General features: G+C 43.2%; 1 protein-coding gene across 3 annotated transcripts in view; it reads right to left on the bottom strand.

Annotated features, from left to right (window-relative positions):
* The window catches only part of wdfy4 (WDFY family member 4), a 315,729-nt gene that overhangs the window by 168,153 nt on the left and 124,823 nt on the right, over window positions 1-22,753 (bottom strand). For all 3 annotated transcript variants that reach the window (XM_060854390.1, XM_060854388.1, XM_060854389.1), the window contains 6 exons: window positions 21,913-22,039; window positions 21,317-21,474; window positions 16,373-16,611; window positions 13,301-13,416; window positions 12,149-12,340; window positions 9,537-9,682 (listed from right to left, as the gene is read on the bottom strand). In XM_060854390.1, the coding sequence (XP_060710373.1) occupies window positions 9,537-9,682; window positions 12,149-12,340; window positions 13,301-13,416; window positions 16,373-16,611; window positions 21,317-21,474; window positions 21,913-22,039 (978 nt within the window). The remainder of the gene's footprint in view (window positions 1-9,536; window positions 9,683-12,148; window positions 12,341-13,300; window positions 13,417-16,372; window positions 16,612-21,316; window positions 21,475-21,912; window positions 22,040-22,753) is intronic.

The raw sequence follows: 22,753 nt of genomic DNA, 5'->3' as shown, positions 1-22,753 counted from the left end.
AGGACTTATGCCCAAAACGTTGATTGTCCTGATCCTCCGATGCTGCCCGACCTGCTGTGCTTTTCCAGCACCACACTCTCGACTCTAGCTTTGCCAATCTCCCAGCTATCCACGGTTGGAAAAAAGTCTTAATTGGTTTAAATCAGTAAACAGTCTTTGGAAAACCCAAAGGTTTTTCTTACAATTCAGCGAGCTAGCTTGTACCTGTGAGTCTTGGGGAGAGACAGTAATAGAGAGAGAACCATGTTTGGTGAATGAACAAACACTGAAAATAAGTGTTTGCAACCTTGTCTGTTGAATAAGAAATTAGAGAGTGAAGATAGAAATGACACTTCACTGGGGTTGAGTATAAAACAATGTGTGTGTAAAATTGGGGGAAAGAAAAAAAGTGTTGAATCTCTCTTTTTGTTAAGTATGAGTAAGATCTCCCCTAATTGTCTGGCATAGCTTTTTTTGTGCAATATATTTATGCTCTTGTTACAAGTATATTGACAGCCTCTTGTGAATATGTTCAATAACTGACCACCATGGTAACCAAATTACAAATAGAGAAACTTTGATTATCCGTAGGATATGGGCAGGCAGTACTTCGGTTAATCGAATTCCAGTAATCGAATGCCGGATAACATAGTTTAGACGAGCATCGGGATCTTGCGATCCTGCCAGATAACCCGATATTTAAATAATCAAATCCGAATAATTGAGGGTCCCCTGTATAAAAAGTTATGGTCCATCAAGCCAGGTTTCACAGTGGAATTTGACTTGGCAACCATCAGCTAGGATCATAACAGTAATTTAACATATTAATGTCATTGGATAAATATTCATGGAATAGATCCTTTATATATTAATGGAGTAAATGTTCCATACAGTTCTCCCATTGGTTTAAGTTTTAAGGCCTGGTTTATTCTTCTGTTATGCTTTTCAGTGTTGGTGATCTGTACTCATCTTTCTAATTTCAAATAAACCTTATGTTTGAATTAGAGATCAGGATATTCTATTCTGAAAACAATGGATGCTTTTCTGCTTTCAAGCCTCCTTCTTAGCATTCCAAATGAGAAATATACCCCTCATTAGGTCACTATCAACCCAACAAACAATTCTCATTGTAAAAACATACTCCAAACATCAATTTTAGAATTTAAATGTCATACTTTGTTTTGCTATTTCGACTTTCTCTAAAAAAAAGACTATTTTAAAACCTTTTCCATCTGGAACTATCAGCTATAATCTAGTTTTGGCACCCTCGATTTTATGGGAGTGATGATGGCAAATACGTCAGTGTTCATTGTCAATACTCCATATATATTAAAAGCAACATCTGGATCTGCACGTGTGTAATTCAACACTGAAACCTAAGGCTGCTATCAAACCTTATAACAGCGTTCTTCCTCAGACTGCAGTCAATAGGAAATCTATGAAGCAACAAGAACCTCTGCTCTTTGACCAGTCATCTTACTGCAAAACGAAATCTTGAAAGAGTTAGATCATGTTGAATGGAGGTGCATAAGTTTATTATTATGTAAGAACATGATAACTATAATCAAAACATGCTCACTGGTCCCTGAGAAACTAATTTGTGGAACATTAAAATGTCTTCACGAGGATAAGGATTTTCATATGTTTAGAAATCCCTTAAAAACTTCATCTTTATTTAGCTTCCATTTGAATCAAACAGTAGTTACAGTGCAGAAGGAGCCTGATCATTCAGCCTGTTATATCCGTACTGCCTCACTGCTTGTCTCATTCCCTCACCTTCTCCTGCAGCCCTGCAAACATATCACTCTCCAGATAATCAGTTGATGATTCAATTCTTCAGTTCATGAAAACCATGATTGAGCCTGCCTCCACTACATTCCCAGGCAGGACACCAAAGACCCTAACCACTTGCTGACTAAGACGGATACCCTCATGTCACTGTTGCTTTTGTTGTGGATCAGTTTAAAGAATCAGCCCCTGCTGGATATGGATCCTTCCAACAAGGGGAACAGTTTCTCTCCATCTGCCTTGCCCAGATCCCCCTCAATTTTGATTCGCCTCTACCAAATTTTCACTCAAACTTCAGACGAGAACAGCACCTGCCTCTCCAAACTACCCAAATAACTGATGTTTCTCATCCCTCGACCTAACCTCCCGAACAATGTTCATTTGCAGTCTGACCATGGAAATTTCTGCCAAGTCAAGAGACCACTTAACTTGGCGCCAGATTTCCATTGCGTGGCACCTGTCAGGTACAAATGATGCTTGCAACTTGGACGGACGAGTCACAGGTCTCAACATCAAGGCCAGCACTTGTTGCCAAACCCTAGTTGCCCTGGAACTGACTGTCCCCCTGAGCCATTTCAGAGGACAATTAAGAGTCAACCACATTGCTGTGGGTCTGGACTCATATTTGGTCAGACCTGGGGATGAGGCAGATTTCACAGTTTAAGGATATGGGGTAGGAGTGAGATGAAATTTCTTCACCCAGAGAGTGGTGAGCCTGGGGAATTCTCAGTCACAGAAAGAGGTTGAGAGCAAAACACTGAATGCTTTCAAGTGGGAGTCAGATACAGTTCTTAGGCATAAATGGACCAAAGGATATGGGGAAAAGTGTGGTCTGTTTGGTAGAAGTGTAGTCAATTTTGAAAAATGGTCTAATGAACTCAAGATGAAAAACATTGGAAAGGTGTCCCTCTTCTCTTCCCTTCCCTTTTTCTCTGCTCGCACTCCTAATATTGCGTGATTCTCTATGATACTAAGGTGCGATGAAATGGACACTGAAGAAGGTCTTTCCCATTAAGATTATCGGTTAATTATTTTCAAATCGGATTTATATTTATATCATTTTATAAAAATATACCTGCAAAAGGCACTTTAAATGTCTCACTATAGGTCAAAAGAAACCAAGAAGTATCTGCCCCCTCTCTCATTATTGACACACTAAACTGTGAAACAATGAACTCTCTCTCTCTCAGTGGGACTGCACATTTCTTCACTCTTTCATGAGATGCAGGTGTCATGGGTAAAGCCAACATTTGCTACACACCCTTAATCACGCCTGAATTGAATGGCTTTTCAGGCCATTCCAGAGGGCGATTAAGAATCAACCACATTAGGAAACTCTACAGTGCAGATTTGGCCCACTCAGCCCACTGAAGCCCACCCGCTGAAGAGCATTCCACCTAGAATCTGCCCTCCTAGTCTATTCCTGTGACCCTGCATTTCCCAGGGTTAATTCACCAAGCCTGAACATCCCTGGTCAGTATGGACACTTTAGCATGGCCAATCTACCTCGCCTACATATCTTTGGACTGTGGGAGGAAACCAGAGCACCCGGAGGAAACCCACGCAGAACTAGGAGAATGTGCAAACTCCACACAGACCGTGTGGAATCAAACCCAGGTTCCTGGTGCTGTGAGGCAGCAGTGCTAACCACTGAGTCACTGTGCTGTCCTGTGGTTTTGAAGTCACACGTGGCTCAGACTGGGTAAGGATGGCAGACTTCCTTCTCTAAAGGGGTATTAGTGAATCTGGTTGATTTTCGCAACGACTGACAATAGCTTCAGAGTCACCATTAGTGAGATTAGCTTTTGATTCCAAATTTACAGATGGAACACAAGTTCCACAAAGTTCAGATCTCCGTAGCATTGCTCACTGTAAGTTAATTAATGTTCTGCTTTATAAACACAGCAATTCGAAAAACTTGCATTTATTGAGTGTCTTTCACAAACTCTGCACGCCCCAAAATGCCTCACAACTGATGAGATACTTCTGAAGTGTGGTCACTGTTATCATGTAGGAATAAAGCAGCCAGTTTCAGTTATACTGAAAGAACTGTAAATCAAAAACAAAAACAGAAATCGCTGGAAGAACGCTGGAAGCACCTGTGGAGAGAAATCGGAGTTAACATTGTGGGTCCAATTACCTTTCAATTCTGAGGAAGGTTCACTTAACCCAAAAGGTTAACTCTGATTTCTCTCCTCAGATGTTTGCCAGGCCTGCTAAGCTTTCCTAGCATTTTCTGCTTATGTTCACAATTCTATACCAAGTACAAGCCCGCAATACTGAACAACCATTAAAACAAAGGGATAGAAGATCATGGTGGAGCTGAAAGTGATGAATGCCTTTGCTCAACTAAATAATGGAATAAATTATTTGTAATGGTTGGTGAACCAGTAACTGGCAGCTTAAATTTAACTAGGAGAAACTATTTGAAAAATGTGTAAATAATGGGCGAATACAATACAGAGCATGGTACTTGGAAAGGTTTTCAAAAAGACAATGGATGAATATTGGAAAAAGAAAAACTTGAAAGTAAGAGGAAAAATGCATCAAGCTAGCACATAGAAAAATGGGCCAAATGGCCTTAGAATGAAATTGTCATTTGGTGGGGGAACCTTTGTAAAGAGTTAGGTCAGCATTTTAAAATTTCATTTGAGATTCCACCTGAGCAATGACATTCATGACAAAGTTTAACATCTGAATTGTGGCATCTGCTGGGACCAATATTGGTGGGTTTTAGAGGCGGAATACAGACAGATACCCGAACAGAGAAAGAAAGCAAGTTGCTTTTTAACTTTGACAGGCGTCCAAGTGGCTGCTGACAAAAACAGGGACAGAAAGCCAGCTGGTTGATAAAAAGAAGAAAATGCTGAGCTCAATTATACGTAAATGCGTGAACTATTTAGTCCATTGCTGTTTGGAAAACACCAGGCAATGGCCTCAAAAGGATCAAGTTAAGTTGGCAGATGAATATCACAACTGTGCTCCAAATGCTTGACTTTACAAAGCAACAGAAGATCAGCATGCTATTATATTTTAAAATTATATTATATCTTTAAGGTTAGGGGGATAAAGATTTAGAAAGAACATATGGGGTATTTTTATTTTTACACAGAGTGGTTTGTACGGGGAAAGAATTTGCAGAGGAAGTGGTGGATGTGGGGACAATTATGACTGACAAAGGAGCAATGCTCCGAAAGCTTGTGATTTCAAATAAACCTGTTGGACTATAACCTGGTGTCATGTGACTTTCTTTATAGTATTAGAATCCCTACAGTGTGGGAACAGGCCCTTTGGCCCAACAAGTCCATACTGACCCTCCAAAGAGTAACCCACCCAGGCCCATTCCCCTATATTTATCCCTGACTAATGCACCTAACCTACACAACCCTGGACACTATGGGCAATTTCGCATGGCCAATTCACCTAACGTGCACATCTTTGGACCGTGGGAGGAAACCAGATCACACTCACACAGACACGGGGAGAATGTCCATGTGGAGTTTGCACAGTCGCCTAAGGCTGGAATCGAACCCATGTCCCTGGCGCTGTGAGGCAGCAGTGCTCATCACTGAGCCACCGTGCCACATTTCCGATCTTATCCACCCCAGTCCAACACCTCTTTGTTATGTTTTGGTGGAATATGGACCAAATACAGGCAGGTGGGACTAGATTAGATTGAGATTATGGTCCACAGGGACTGAAGGATCTGCTTACTTGCTGTATGACTATATTAAAAAAAAATCAACTTTTGGTAAAAAAAAATCAAACTTTTGATTCCTCAAGACCAATCACTGGTGCTTTGAATATTCTTGTATACTAAGGCATTTAATACACAGAAAATAGGCTTACAGTGCAGTCATTTATCAAAGACTTGATAGACTGTCGGTTGGCTACATGTTAAGGGACATCACAAAATGAATAATGTTTTGTCTGATCACAACTTACTTAATTACAGTCCTTTTGTCAAGGAATGAAAGCAGGAGTTGCAGAAACACCAATTTCATGCATTCGTGCATGAGTTATGTCTCAAAGCTGCATTTTCCAGATGGTAACATATTCACTGGAAGAACTAATGATGTGGATATATTTAGAGAAAAACCAATAAAGGAGTCTTTAACCTTCAACAGCAAAAGCTTGTTCTACAAAATGTTCCAAGGGATAAATTAACAAATATCAATTACACTGCTTGCTGAGGTGTAATCAGCTGTAATAATCAAAATTAATTTTTAAAAATAATTAAACAGACCCTAGGGCAAATTCTCTACACTCTCTGGTATGACATCACAGCATACATTTGTACCTGTGACTGAATTTGCAATGTTCTAACAATCCTCCACTCCACTAGATTACTTTGAACTGCACAGTTTCCCTAAAACATCAAGGGCTGGAAATTGCCACTAATTCACAACTCTAAGTCCAGATTTCTTGCAAAGTTGCAACTAATTCATATGCTTGCTGCTGAATGACACAGACTCTCAGCTGAGATTTAGATTTGAGCAATAATATTTGCACTCCCAGGATTTCAAATTACATTGAATCACATAATCAAAAGAGTATCCAGTACAGAAGTACAGTCATGACATCTAACAAAGGTATTAAGCACATGACCGTAGTGGATTGAGTTGGAAAAGGGTGATACTTGTCTGACTTTGAACAGATCATACACAGTACAGGGTTTCTTTACCAAGATCATAGCCTCTAGCATCTAGAATGTCATCAGTAATGAGAAGCCCCCAATCCTGACTGGAACTATATTGCCATATTTCATTGTCTTTGCATTAAAAACTCGGACCCGTCTTCCCAAAAGAACTGTGGGTCACCAACACCACACAAACCTGGGACTGTGGGTCAGGGATATCACAAACACCTGGGACTGTGGGTAACTGAATCTACACAAACACCTGGAACTGTGGGTCACTGACACCACACAAAACACCTGAGACTGTGGGTCACCGTCACCACACAAAACACCTGGGACTGTGGGTCACTGACACCACACACACCTGGGACTGTGGGTCACCGTCACCACACACACCTGGGACTATGGGTCACCGTCACCACACACACACCTGGGACTATGGGTCACCGTCACCACACACACACCTGGGACTATGGGTCACCGTCACCACACAAACACCTGGGACTGTGGGTCACCATCACCACACACACCTGGGACTATGGGTCACCGTCACCACACAAACACCTGGGACTGTGGGTCACCGTCACGACACACACCTGGGACTGTGGGTCACTGACACCACACACACCTGGGACTGTGGGTCACCGTCACCACACAAACACCTGGGACTGTGGGTCACCATCACCACACACACCTGGGACTATGGGTCACCGTCACCACACAAACACCTGGGACTGTGGGTCACCGTCACGACACACACCTGGGACTGTGGGTCACTGACACCACACACACCTGGGACTGTGGGTCACCATCACTACACAAACACCTGGGACTGTGGGTCACTGACACCACACAAACACCTGGGACTGTGGGTCACCGTCACCACACACACCTGGGACTATGGGTCACCGTCACCACACACACCTGGGACAATGGGTCACCGTCACCACACAAACACCTGGGACTGTGGGTCACTGACACCACACACACCTGGGACTGTGGGTCACTGACACCACAAACACCTGGGACTGTGGGTCACTGACACCACACAAACACCTGGGACCGTGGGTCACCGTCACCACACACACCTGGGACTATGGGTCACTGTCACCACACAAACACCTGGAACTGTGGGTCACCGTCACCACACACACCTGGGACTATGGGTCACCGTCACCACACAAACACCTGGGACTGTGGGTCACTGACACCACACAAACACCTGGGACTGTGGGTCAGGGATTCCACAAACACCTGGGACTGTGGGTCAGCGACACCACAAACACCTGGGACTGTGGGTCAGGGATACCACAAACACCTGGGACTGTGGGTGACTGACACCACAAACACCTGGGACTGTGGGTCAGGGATACCACAAACACCTGAGACTGTGGATCACCGACACCACAAACACCACAGCGGTTCAACAAAGCCAGCAGCTCTTCCAGCCATTAGGGATACCCAGTAAACGCTGTCTTTGCCACTGATGCTGATATCCGGTGAATAAATACAGATAGATAAAGCTGTTTTAGATCCTGGGTACAATTGCCCTCCCCATCTCCAGCTCATTGAGACCAATTGTAGAACCAAGAGAGTGTGTTGCTGGAAAAGCACAGCAGACCAGGCAGCATCCGAGGAGCAAGAAAATCGACCTTTCGGGCAAAAACCTTTCATCAGGAATGGTGAAGCCCTGATAAAGGGCTTTTGCCCGGAACATTGGTTTTCCTGCTCCTTGGATCCTGCCTGGTCTGCTGTGTTTTTCCAGCACCACACACTTGACTCTAATCTAAAGCATCTGCAGTCCTCACTTTCGCCTAATTGTAGAACCATTCATTTGCAAAAGGCAGATCAAACTCATTCAAATCTATTCTCTGCGTTTCATCTCCCCAGCTCCTTAAGAGATCCAGATGTTAACATGTCACCCATGAAACAAATACTGGAAAATTACCATCAAGATTACATATCTCACCACAATAGCAAATGTTATACAGGCCCAAATATTCATTACAGTAGGGTACGAAGCTTTCTTAAAATATGTGATGTTCAAAATAAGTCTGTCGTGTGTTGGTTTTCTATGTAAAGCTTTATTTGCTTTCAAATGAATGCTTCACCTTCCTCAACACCCTGGTCCTTACATTTTGAATACTATTTGGCAGAAACACTCTGGACATTGTACATAATACCCTAAAACTTGACCACATGACTGTTTCTACATGATTAATTACTAAAGATTAGTGGGAAGTGAACCTTGGCTTTGTTGCAGCTTTCCAATTGGAACTAGCTGGAGACCAGATCTTCATGCAGGAACTAAAACAATGAAAAATCAAGAGCCAAATGATGGTGTGGCCCATTATATTCTGACAGTGCTGTGCAATGATAAAATTTCCACAGTGTGGAAGCAGGTCATTTGACCCATCGAATCCACACTGACCCTCCTAAGAGCATCCCACTTTATCGCTTTATATAGAACATAGAACAGTACAGCCCAGAAGAGGCCCTTCAGCCCTTGATGTTGCTCCGACCTGTGTTGCACCCATCCCCCTACACAATCCCATCATCATCCATGTTCTTATCCAAGGACTGTTTAAATTTCCCTAATGTGGCTTAGTGAACTACATTGGCAGGCCGGGCATTCCACGCCCTTACCCCACTCTGAGTAAAGAACCTGCCTCGGACATCTGTCTTAAATCTATCACCCCTCAATTGGTAGCTATGCCCCCTCGTACAAGCTGACATCATCATCCTAGGAAAAAGACTTTCACTGTCTACCCTACCTAATCCTCTGATCATCTTGTATGTCTCTATCAAATCCCCTCTTAGCCTTCTTCTTTCCAATGAGAACAGACCCAAGTCCCTCAGCTATTCCTCATAAATCCTTCGCAAGTCAGCATTTCCCATGGTTCATCTCCCTAGGCACCACGGGAAATTTAGCATGGCCAAACCTATCCTACACTGTGGGTGAAAACCAGAGCACCTGGAGGAAACCCACGCAGACTCAGGGAGAATGTGCAAACTCCACACACTGACCAAGGCTGGAATCAAACCCGGATCCCTGAGGCTGGAAGGCAACAGGGCTAGCCACCTGAGCTACCCTAGATCTGTCTGGAAAAATAGTACTTTGAATGGTTACCTTCATAGTCAGGCGGTTGGCCTCTTTCAAAATCCGTTTGCTGACTGAACGCATGGCCGTTGACAAGCTCTCTGGCAGCCACTCAGACTTACTGTGCTGGAGCTGTGACAGCACACCTTTACTTGACAAATTCTTCCTTTCTGAAGCTGGGAGAGTAAAGAATGGTGTAAAATTAAAATGCAGTACGGCGTGTAAAAGGATTGTGCAATTGGTCACAAAGCTTGAACGAATGCCTGGGATTTTGTGAACCGATCAGAGCCAGACACATGCATGCTTTATCTCCACAAAGAGACCCTACACTGCTTTGTGTGGTACAGGGCCCACTTCAGATCAGCAATGTGTCTTTCCAACCTCACTCACTGGGGTAGGAAATCAAGGCTGGGAAGACCTTGCTACTCATCTTCCTGGTGCCACTCAATGGTGGTTAGCACTGCTGCCTCACAACACCAGGAACCTGGATTCGATTCCACTTTCAGGAGACTGTCTGTGTGGAGTTTGCACATTCTCCCTGTGTCTGTGTGGGCTTCCTCCGTGTCCTCCGGTTTCCTCCCACAACCCAAAGATGTGCGGGTGAGGTGGATCAACTATGTTAAATCTCGCAAAATGTCCAGGGATGTGCAGGCTACGTGGATTAGCTCTTTGAAGCATTGGTGTGGATTTGATGGGCAAAATAGCCTCCGTCCACGCTGTAAGGATTCTATGACAATTCCATTGAGTGGGACGGATTATTACAATCAAATTAGATTACTTACAGTGTGGAAACAGGCCATTCGGCCCAACAAGTCCACACCGACCTGCCGAAGCGCAACCCACCCATACCCCTACATCTACCCCTTACCTAACACTACGGGCAATTTAGCATGGCCAATTCACCTGACCCGCACATCTTTGGACTGTGGGAGGAAACTGGAGCACCCGGAGGAAACCCACGCAGACACGGGGAGAACGTGCAAACTCCACACAGTCAGTCGCCTGAGTCGGGAATTGAACCCGGGTCTCAGGCGCTGTGAGGCAGCAGTGCTAACCACTGTGCCACCGTGCCACCCACGGAGGGGCTGAGCGCAAGGCACATGCAAAGAGTAATGCTAACCCTTGACAAAGGATGTTAAATCTATTAGTCACTCAATACCAAAATAATGCTGGCGGCTATCAAGCTAACATCGTCTTACCAAACCATGGGCTGCTCTCTCATTAGAGAGACAGCCGGTGGTGGTTTAACCTGAGGGTCACCATGCCTTAGGGGAGAGATTGAGAAGGAGAGTTCTTCACAGTAACCTTGGCTAATGCAGGGATTGAACTCATGCTGTTGGTACTCCACTGCTTCGCAAACCAACCGTCCAGACAACTGAGCTAAACCAATAGTGAACAAGCAGTCTCACGAAGAAAGACCACAAGGTGACCTTTGTGTCAAAAAACATTCAATTCAGACAGGAGTTCCACTTTCCCTTCAGCGTCATGCTTGGGATAAGATGAATGGAGCTTTACTTTTCACCTAACCATGATCCACTTCACCTGTGAGTGCTTCAAAATGAAAGGCACACCATTCAGCACAACCCAATATCCTTCATGTCAATTAAAATAAGAATAGTAATCTTAAAAACTGGTAAGATTATCAGATTCCCCTTTCAGGCACACTAATAGACAGCATATGTTATATACCGATACTTACAATGAATTTCCCTGGTCAGCCACAGGCAAGTAAAGAGTTTATGAAAACCTGGTTACACAAGTATTGATCAATTGGATTTGGTTTAAACCTGACAAATTATTTCCAATTTAAGACTCTATTTCTGACTTTTATTTTATTTGTTTGTGAGATGTTGGCATTGCTGGCTGGGCCTTCTCGAACTGGTCCAGTCCATTTACTGTGGCTTGACCTACAATGCCTTAGGGAGGGAATTCCAGGACTTTGACCCAGCAACAGTGAAGGGTCAGCAATATATTTCCAAGTCAGGATGGTGAATGACTTGGAGGGAAACTTGAAGGTGGTGGTGTTCCCATAAATCTGCTACCCTTGTCGTCCTAGATGGAAGTGGTTAGGGGTTTTGGATCTGAGGATCTTTGGTGAATTTCTGTCATGCATCTTGTAAATAGTACTCATTGCTGCTACTGAGTCAGTAGTAGAGGGAGTAGATGTTTGTGGATGCAGTGCTAATCAAATGAGCTGCTTGGTCTTGGATGGTGTCAAGCTTGTCGTGTATTGTTGGGGCTGTATTCATCTGGGGTAAGTGGGGAGTATTCCATCACAATCATGACTTGTGCCTTGTAGATGGTGGACAGGCTTTAGGGAGTCAGGAGGTGTGTTACTCGCCACAGTATTCCTTGCCTCTGACCTGCTCTTGAAGTCACTGTGTTTATGTGGTGGGTCCAGTTGAGTTTCTGGTCAATGATAACTGCCAGGATGTTGACAGTGGGGGATTCAGTGATGGTAACACCATCAAATGTCAAGGGGTATTGGTTAGATTGTCTCTTATTGGTGATGGTCATAGCCTGACATTTGTGTGGCACAATTGTTATTTGACACTGGTCAGCTCAAGCCCGGATATTATCCAGATCTTATTGCATTTGGACATGGACTGCTTCAGTATCTGAGGAGTCTTCAGTATACAAACCTATATATTGGTGCCAGGCCTTGGTTGCAGACTCCTCCCACAATGGTGAAACCTCAGAGAAGTCCACGACAGTCTCATTTGATTTCTGTTTCACTGAGAGGTCAATCTTATAGATGTCCTCCAGAAACTGTCTTCTCTGCGACATGAGATGATTCCACACCCAGTCGACCGAATCCATTAGCTCCTTTTGAGCTTCCAAAAAAGAGACATCAGAAGTTTCAATTACAAAACATTTGTGTACTACACATTGCAACAGACATATTTTAGTCCCCATTGCAAGGTCAACTAAATGCAAAACTATGATTTAGGGTATTGGTGTGAAAATCTATGAAGCACCGAGTATGAGAGACATTGGTCCCCTAGATATGAATTCTTGTACCAAGTCTGAAGTCACACGACACCACGTTATAGTCCAACAGGTTTATTTGAAATCACGAGCTTTCATCTTTGTCAGGTGAAGTGAAGAGCACACAGACACAGTTTATAGGCAGAGAGATCAAAAGATCATATAACTGGTGTGAGCAGACTGTCAAATAATAAGTCTCTGCAGTGACTGAGGGTGTCAGACGGTGGGAGTAAAGTGTCAACAGCTGGAGAACAAGCAAAAGGATAACCTATAATCCGATTAAATGATGCAAAGAGATAATTACAAAAACAAATTAAAAATAAGGTGGTGCTGGAGACAAACTAAATGACTGGAATAACACAGTCAATATAAGAATTGCATGCCAAGGGTCTAACCAAAGTAATAAATAATCCAAAGCTGTACAAACTAATTAAAGTAGAGAGATCATAACAATTTGTCAAAGTGATGGTGTCAAACCAGGACAGGAAGAAAGATTTTACAGATGGAGAAGTGTGGTAGGATCACATATAGCGTGATATGAATCCAAGGTCACAGCTGAGGCTGAGGCTATCTTCATGAGTATAGAACTTGGCTATCAGTTTCTGCTCAGTATCACTATTAGTATCTATAAAATCTTCCTGACTGTCCTGTAAATACAGGGGTAGGGGAGTGAGTCTGAGGGAGATGCTTTTCAGAGGTCAGTATGGACTCGATGCTTCCATACTGTAAAGATTCTATGATTCGAACTAACGCTATTAATAACTGAACTTGTTTTCCCCTTGAACCCTGGAAGAGGTCATTATTACCTTCTTCAGCATGCATTGCTTCAAAGGATCCATCATAATCTTCACTGTTGGATGCTGACTGTAAAATCCACGAGGCTTTTTTGTTGCTTGTCCCCACTCCAAATCCATCAGGGTAGCTATGAAATGGCACAGTTGTAACATGTTGAAAGTATACCAGAGTCAATAACTCGTAGTTGCAACAGACATGAATTAGGTATTGGGGTCATTTTCAACATAGCATGCTGCACAAGTGAGATCTGTTTGGTTCAAATCACATGTTGAATATTTGCAGCTCACCTGAACAAGAACGTGTGCAAAGTCAAAGGCAGAAATACTCCATTACTAAAGTCTGACCATTCTCAGCCTGTTTCTGAGAGCTAATTTTATAGAATAGTATAATCATCACAGAGGAAAAGGCCATAGAGCCTACTGCGACTATGCTAGCCCTCCTAAGGATCAATATGTGTCCTCCCCTTCACTCCCTCTCTTCCCAATCACCTGCACATTCCTCCTCTCCAGATGCTGAAAATATTGGACTGGTTTGTAATACCCTGGTGCTAATTTTAACCAAAGACCCACCCGAAAAAAGCAAAACAGTAGATTTGAATCAGATAGAATTCCTACAGTGTGGAAACAGGCCTTTTAGCCCAACAAGTCAATACTGACCCTCCAAAAAGCTCTGATCTCCAGCATCTTCAGTCCTCACTTCTTCCAAAAAGTAACCCATTCAGACCCCTACTCTATTATCCTATATTTACCCTTGGCTAATGCACCTAACCTATACATCCCTGAATACTACAGGTAATTTAACACAGCCTCAAGCCACCTAACCTACACATCTTTGGGTTGTAGGAGGAAACCATAACAGCTGGAGGAAACCCACACAGACACGGGGGGAGTGTGCAAGCTCCACACAGACTGTCACCCAAGGCTAGGTGAGGTTCCTGGCGCTGTGAGGCAGAAGTGCTAACCACTAAGCCACCGTGCAGCTCTTTGAAAAATAAAATGTCTAGGAAGTTAAAATTTTGAAAATCTGAAACAGGGGAGCCAACACGCCTCAAACCCAGTCACCTATGCTTCCAACAGAGGCAGGATGAGTGATGAGTGTGGTGCTGGAAAAACACAGCAGGTCAGGCAGCATCAGAGGAGCAGGAGGCATTTCGGGGATAAGCCCTTCATCAGGAATCCACAACGTCGATTCTCCTGCTCCTCGGACGCTGCCTGACCGACTGTGTTTTTCCAGCACCACATTCTCGACTCTGATCTCCAGCATCTGCAGTACTCACTTTCTCCTAGCAGGATGAGTGATGACTGATTACAACCACTTGCAAGAGATGGACCAGTCGCTAAAACATTGTACAGTCACCATAGTCCCACCGGATCATTGGCTTCTCTTTCATTAGAGAGAGAGCGCATGAGAGACAGCTATAGATAGGTAAATAGATAGATAGATAGAGAGAGGGGACAGATAGATAAATAGATAGAGAGAGAGAGAGAGAAGGGATAGATAGAGAGAAAGAGAGAGGGGATTAATAGATAGATAGATAGATAGATAGATAGATAGATAGAGGGGATAGATAGAGGGGATAGATAGAGAGAGGGGAGATAGATAGAGAGAGGGGAGATAGACAGATAGAGAGAGGGGATAGATAGAAAGAGAGAGAGACATAGATAGAGAGCGAGTGATAGCTATAGATAGAAAGAAAGCAAGAGGATAGATAGATAGAGATAGATAGAGAGATAGCGAGACAGATAGATAGATAGAAACAGAGAGACAGAGACAGAGAGAGGGGGAGAGAGAGAGAGAGAGAGAGAAAAGACAGGTGGTGGTTTAACCTTAGGTCACCATGCCTCAGTCGAGAGAGGAGGTTGAGAAGGTGGAAACTTCACGGTAACATCAGCCAGTGCAGGAGTGAAACCCACGCTGTTGGCATCACTCTGCACTGGGAACCAGCTGCTTGAGCTAACAGATCCCAAAACATTGTGAGCCTATGGTGTGTCTCCACTATAGCAATGAATTTAACACATTATGGGTTTCTTTCTGTAACTCCCTTCACTCACAGAGCCAACAGAGTAATTGGGCCAAAGACCATCGGGTCAGAAGGGATACCCCTACACCAATGGCGTTATCATGATGGTCTTTTACAACTCCTCCTGTCACCATTAATGAGCTGACCACAATTAATGGGAGAAAGTAAGGACTGTAGATGCTGGAGATCACAGTCAAAAAGTGTGGCGCTGTAAAAGCATGGCAGGTCAGGCAGCATCCGAGGACCAGAAGAGTCAATGTTTCGGGCATAAGCCCTTCATCAGGAATGCCCAAAATGTCGATTTTCCAGTGCCACACTTTTTGGCTTTGACCACAATCAATGCCCCACCACCACCCTTACCATGACCCTAACCCAGAAATGTGGCCGACTTGGGATTACAACCCCAACTGGGGAAAAGCCAGTTTGAACATTCCGTGAAGCAATTCCATGAAGACGACAAGATGTCATCCTGGACAAAATTTCAGCCGTAACGGAGACCACCAAAGAACAGAACAACCTGCCATTCAGGTCATCTTTCACATGCTAACTTGCTGAATTTTTTTAGATTAAATTATTCACAGTGTGGAAACAGGTCCTTCGGCCCAACAAGTCCACACCGACCCGCCGAAGCGCAACTCACCCAGACCACTCCCCTACACCTAACACTACGGGAAATTTAGCATGGCCAATTCACCTAACCTGCGCATTTTTGGACCGTGGGAGGAAACCGGAGCACCCGGAGCACACCCACGCAGACACGGGGAGAATGTGCAAACTCCACACAGACAGTTGCCTGAGGCGGGAATTGAACCCGGGTCTCTGACACTGAGGCAGCAGTCCCAACCACTGTGCCACCGTGCCGCCCACTAAATTTGCCAAATAAAATCGAAAAGCCACTACAGTTCAAAGTAACCTATTAAGAATAAGGGCATCAACAATAAGGCAATTATAAATGCAACTTTCTCATGTATCTCAAAATGAAGTTACAAGTTGCATTTAAATCAAGCAGAATTTTCCCCTTGAAGGGATATTTATAACTGGAGATATTTGATTGATTTTGTACCTTCCAGCTTTTATCTGACAAAGGCAATGAATGAGACAAATGGTAAAAGATAAGCTGGAATTATATGTTGCAAAAATGATGTCCCATTGTTCTTGTAGGAATCTAAGAATGTTCAGCAAGATCAGTAGGTCAGAAGGAGACTGCCTTCGCCTTGACAGACAATACAAAATGGCTCTGTTCAAACTGGTGTAAAGGTTGCTCATAACGTGATCCTTCTGGGAATAGGCTTGCTCCATTACCTGGGAGGAAGAAAGGAAATTCAAGAGAGTAATCAGATACAGGGTCAACAGTAAACTGGGGAGAGAAATACAAAGGCAATAGCATGTATAATAGCTCCCTGCAGGGAATAGCTTATAGTTATGCTAATATGAACATAAAAAATGGCAGCATTTGATCCACTGAGGCTGCCCTACCATTCTATAACATTGTGACTAAACCTTATCTCCCACCATATCTCCACTCTCTCCCGATGCGCTTTTAGTGTCCTAAGATCTATTTCTTCCTTCAGTATATTCAGTAACTTGACCTCCACCACCACATGCAGTAAAGGATAGCCACCTTCTGAGTGAAAAGATTTCTCCTCCTCTCAGTCCAGAATTATCTGCCCCATATCCAGGGACCGTGACCCCTTGTTTTAGATCACCCAGTTCTCCTTTTAGTCCACCCAGCCCAATAGAAATTTATATGTTTCAATGACAGGCCCCTTCAGTCTTTGAAACTCCAGAGAATACAGGCTCAGTGGACCCAATCTCTCTTCATAGGAATAATCTGCCATCCCAGGAATAAGACTCATGAGCACTTGTTGAATTCTCTCTATGGCAAGTATATCTCTTCTTAAAGGAGACCAAACCTGCATTCAATGCTCCAGCTCCAATCTCACCAGGGCTCTGTGCAGCTTCAGTGAGGTATCCCTGCGCCTGCACTCAATCTCTCTTGTCAATATGCCAGCTGCCTTCCTAACTGCTTACTTCCAATGAATGATAAATAAAGACACCCAGATCCATTTGGACATAATATTTTTCAGTCGACCACCATTTATGTGATACTCTACCATTCTGTTCTTCCTGCCAAAATGGCTAACTTCATATTTATCACACTATGATGATCCATGCATTCAAATCATGCTGAAGCCTTTTTACTTCCTCGTCACCACTCATAACTCCTCCCAGTTTTGAGTTGTCAGCAAACTTACACATATTAGACTTAATTCTCTCATCTAAATCACTGATTTGTATTCTGAATTGCTGGGACCATGCGACTGAGCCCTGTGTACTTGGCTAGGTATCCTTTTCCATTCCGAAAAAAACCCATATATTCCTACTCTGTTTCCTGTCAGCTAACTAATTCTCACTCCACAGCAATAAATGACTGCTGTACCAATGCTTCGGTGTTGCACACGAACCTCTTGTGTATAACTCAATCAAAACATATTTGTTACAAAAATTATATGTTGTAGTGTCTTGATACCAGAAAGCAGCTTTCCTTTAGAACGCACATTTGACTGGATTTCTCAATATACAGATTTTGTAAATATGGATTAATTACCCTTGATTAAATCACCAAGGAAATATACACAACAAAGCGTCTCTTGTTTAAACTAATGCACCTTGTTAACTTTACTGTCTGTATTTCACCATACAGTAGAAGCACACATTACAAACAATAATCTGATTTACACCGCACTGATGACATTGCCATGGGAAAATGCAGGTTCGCAGCAACTGGGAAAACATCATTTAAATCATCCCTGTTTTTAATCCTGGGAGAGTTCAACCAAGAGGAATTAATACTTTGGATATAGTGCTGAAGATGATCTATGGAAATTGGAAATACTTAAACTGGAAAAACAAAGTTTTAAAGAAAATTTCATTGGGGTGTTGTCAATTATAATAGGACAAGACTAAATAGAACCCTTATAACAAAATTATAAATTCTACAGACTAATACTCAACAAAAGAGAACTTAAGTCTTTAAGCACTTCAGAGTTAAATATCTTAGGGTGGCTCAATGGGTAGCACTGCTGCCTCACAGCGCCAGGGACCTGGGTTCAATTTCACCCTTGGGCGGCCGTCTGTATGGGTTTTCTCCGGGTGCTCCGGTATCCTCCCAAAGTCCAAAGTGCAAGTCAAATGGATTGGCCATGGATAGGATAGTGGGGGTGGGATTTCTTCAGCGGGTCAGTGTGGACTCGAGCGTCTGAATGGCCTGTTCCAACACTGTAGAGGCTCTACAATCTATATTTTAATCAGCGATTTTACAGGAGACCTTGGAAGCGAAGGGAAAGATAAATTCAAAGACGAACTGGGTGGTAATTTAAAAGGGAAACCAGTTGAGAATTTGCCAAACAATTTGTAGTGGAACGAACACTGGTCTCTGGTTCCTCCATTTTTGATGTTGCAAAGATTCATAGAATCATAGAATTCTTACAGTGTGGAAACAGGCCATTAGGCCCAACAAGGCAAAAGTGAGGACTGCAGATGCTGGAAACCAGAGTTTAGATCAGAGTGGTGCTGGGAAAGCACAGCAGGTCAGGCAGCATCCGAGAAGCAGGAAAATCAACGTTTTGGGCAAAAGCCGTTCATTATGAATAGAGGCAGGTAGCCTCCAAGGTGGAGAGATAAATGGGGGGGGGGCTAGGGAGAAGGTAGCAAAGAGTACAATAGGTGAATAGTTACCTTATTTCCCCTCCCCCCCACCTTACCCCAGTTCCAATCTTCCAGCTCCGCACTGTCCCCATGACCTCTCCTACCTGCCAATCTCTCTTCCCACCTATTCACTCCACCCTCCCCTCTGACCTATCACCTCCATCCCCACCCCCATTCATCTATTGCACATATTAGGCCCAACAAGTCCACTCCCACCCTCTTAAGAGTATCCCATCCAGACTTATTCCCCTACCTTATTACTCTATATTTCCCCAACTAATGCGCCTAACCTACACAACTCTCAACACTACGGGCAATTTAGCATAACCAATTCACCTAACCTGCACATCTTTGGACTGTGGGAGAAAACCAGAGCACCCGGAGAAAACCCACGCAGACACAGGGAGAATGTGCAAACTCCACACAGTCAGTTGCCCGAGGCTGGAATCAAACCCAGGTCCCTGGCGCTGACAGGCAGCAGTGCTAACCACTGAGCCACCCCATGTTGGCTTCACATGTTGACCACTTGTGAATTATTATCAGTTGAATCTACTCATGAAATGCAAATCAGACCCAAAGAAGTTGCTCTACAGCTTTTTGATTGGATCAAGTAGAGAGCTAAATTTAAAAACACGTTAGCTCAGTTGACTGCACTCTGGGTCAGAGGATTTTTGAAATTAGCCCCAGTCCATTACAAAATCAAAGGATTGCCTCATTGTGGGAATTCTCATTGCATTGATGAAACATTATGCTGAGTGCTAACCTGCCTATTTAACTAGATATTAAAAAAAAGCCTAAAGTTGTCCTGATTGTCTTGTTCAATGTTCCTTCTTCAATTATCACCGACAAAAAAATAAAATCAATGATATGTTTTCTATTTCTTACAGTAATGCATTTATCTACATAAAAGCAATTGCACTTCAAGCCATTGACTGTGATGTCCCATGGATTGAATAGGGTGCCATATAAATACAAATTCTCTGTCCTTTAAACACAGACTCCCATTTAAAGCTGTAGCAAGTGGCAGCAATAAGTCACTGACTGAATTACTGGGAAGTTAAGCTACTAAAAGCAGAGGGAAGCTTTGGTAAGTGGGAGTTTTTGAGGCTTGTAAGTGACCTGGTTCCTGATTGGTTAATGTTTATTTAATGAGAATTGGGAGGGAAATCAAGGTAGTAGGCTTAAATAAATACTGTAACACCACCATTCATTTATATAGGACAGGGTAGCAATTCATTCTGTCATGTTGAAGTAGAAACGGATGCCAAATGGCTATAGTCTGTGATTCAGAAAAGAACTCGGAGTTTCAAGCTCTTAAAGCGTTTAGGAGTTTCCACAGAAGTTATCAAATCAGAGTTTAGATGCTACTGCGTTTTTTCTTTCATGATGTGAAGATGCCGGGGTTGGACTGGAGTGGACAAAGTCAGAAGTCACATGACACCAGGTTATAGTCCAACAGGTTTATTTGAAATCACAAGCTTTTTGAAAGGTGCTCCTTCGTCAAGTGAAGTGACTTCACCTGATGACGGAACAGTGCTCCAAAAGCTTGGTGATTTCAAATAAACCTGTTGGACGATAACCTGACATCATGTGACTTCGGACTGCATTTTCTTCTGCTGCACTGATCAGTGTGATTCATAATTAAACTACACAGGGAAAAAGAACTTGAAAATATTGCAGTTACAGGGCATAAATCGGATTTCTGGTGCATATTTTTCTCGTGCTATTTCCTCGATTTGTTTGGTTGCATTAGTTTTACGTTTACCAGTGCTTCCTGTTTCATTTTGGTCAAGAAGATAGACTGAAGCATAAAACAGAATAGAGTAAGACAATCTTTTTTGAAAGCTAGTCATAGAATTATTCTGATAGAGATACAGAGGTAAACCATTTTAATTTGGGGGGGGGGGGGAATCTTATTTCAGTGTAGGTATGCTTGTTTAAAATGCAATGATGGTTATTAAAAATATTTCTTCCACTTCTTGTCATCAGTTAAGACTGCTTATTTTCCACTCTGGAGAGCTATTGATTTAACTTAAGCAATTCATTCTGAAAAAAAGGCATAGTGAGGACTGCAGATCAGGATTGAAAAGTGTGGTATTGGAAAAGCACACAGAGAGTCGGGCAGCATCCAAGGGACGGGAGAGATGACGTTTCAGACACAAGATCTTATGCCTGAAATGTCTAATCTCCTGCTCCTCAGATGCTGGCTGGCCTGCTGGGCTTTTCCAGCACCATACTTTTCAATTCACTCTGCAAAGGCAAAGCTCCTTGATTTGGAGAAGGGGATAAAGTTACTCACAGTACAAATCTGCTCAGTTAAGAGACGAAGAATCTTCTCAGGGTTCACGTCAAACATTCGAGCATACAGCTTGTCAACAAATGTTTGGCTGAAGTAAGTGATATTTTCAAACATCATTGCCAAGTTCCCCTCAGTGGCCTTGCATGTAGCTTTCTGACCTAATTAACAAGGGAGGGAAACAAAAGGGAGCAGTGATGGAGAGAGGAAAGGGGTTTTGCAGACTTTCAAAGCTTACAATCTAGACCATTGGAGGCACCGTCATTACAAATTGCTGCAGTCCATGAAATCAGAATCGACGAAGGGCTGAATTACACGTTTCTCGGAGGGTTTTAAGATCTGAAGAATATTGCAGACATAGGGAGGGGTGAGGGTTTGGGATTGGGGGGGGGTCGGGAGGTGACGAGGAGGAGAGATTGAGAAACAATAATGACATGAGGAATTGCTCAGACCAGGAAATAATGTAGTTCAGTGAGCACTGAGGCACCCACAAAATAAAACTTGGTACAAAATAGGATACAGACAGAAAAATGTTGGACACCAAAGTTTTGCTTTTGTTGGGCAACGTGTCCCAAGCATGAAAATGATGTGTGACTGACCTTCTCTGCCCAAAGCCTTCATTACAGTTTGCTCCTCACAGATAATGTGAAATATGTCCATGACGAAAAGTAGGATCTCAGTTTGGAAGCTCTTCCTCTGTTCAGCAGTAGCTCTCTCTGGTGACACCTGCAGGAAAAGAAAACGTACACTGATAAGTATAGAAGTTACATCCAATGCATAATTACACTGAATACAAGTTTATGAATTTGTTTTTCACAATGATACTGTAATGCACTGTTAGTGTTAATGACAGGCAATCGTTTTACATTCTCTTAACACATTCTTTTATTACATTAATGGACTCATTAACTAATTTACAAGTATTTACTCTGCTATTTCCAGGCTGTTGTAAACTCAATGAGCTACATTTGTTTTCAGTGCAGCACTCGGTTCGGCCTACTTGCATGAATGGAAAGGGTTATGTTGTTCCCATTCTGCCACAGATAACACCTTAGCCCTGGGAGATGTGTGGAGATCTGGACAATACTCCTGGCCACTGTCTAGGAGAGACCTCTTAACAGAACCTAATCAAACTGAGTATAAACTGGTCTTGGTGTCCGAGGGTGTATTCATAAAACAATCATCACTAAAACACCATGCAAGGTCAGCTTGGTGGCTCAGGTTTAGCACTGCTGCCTCACAGCGCCAGGGACCGGAGTTTGATTTCAGCCTCGGGTCACTGTCTGTGTGGAGTTTGCACTTTTCTCCCATTGTCCGCGTGGGCTTCCTCCCACAATCCAAAGATGTGTAGAGTAGGTGAATTGGCTATGCTAAATTGCCCAGTGTTCAGGGATGTGTAGGGTAAATCATCAGTCAGGGGTAAATATAGGATAACAGGGT

The sequence above is a fragment of the Hemiscyllium ocellatum genome, chromosome 43 (genome assembly GCF_020745735.1).
Source record: "Hemiscyllium ocellatum isolate sHemOce1 chromosome 43, sHemOce1.pat.X.cur, whole genome shotgun sequence".
NCBI lineage: Eukaryota > Metazoa > Chordata > Chondrichthyes > Orectolobiformes > Hemiscylliidae > Hemiscyllium > Hemiscyllium ocellatum.
Note: the sequence above shows the minus strand (reverse complement) of the source record. Positions and strands in the feature narration are given on the sequence as shown.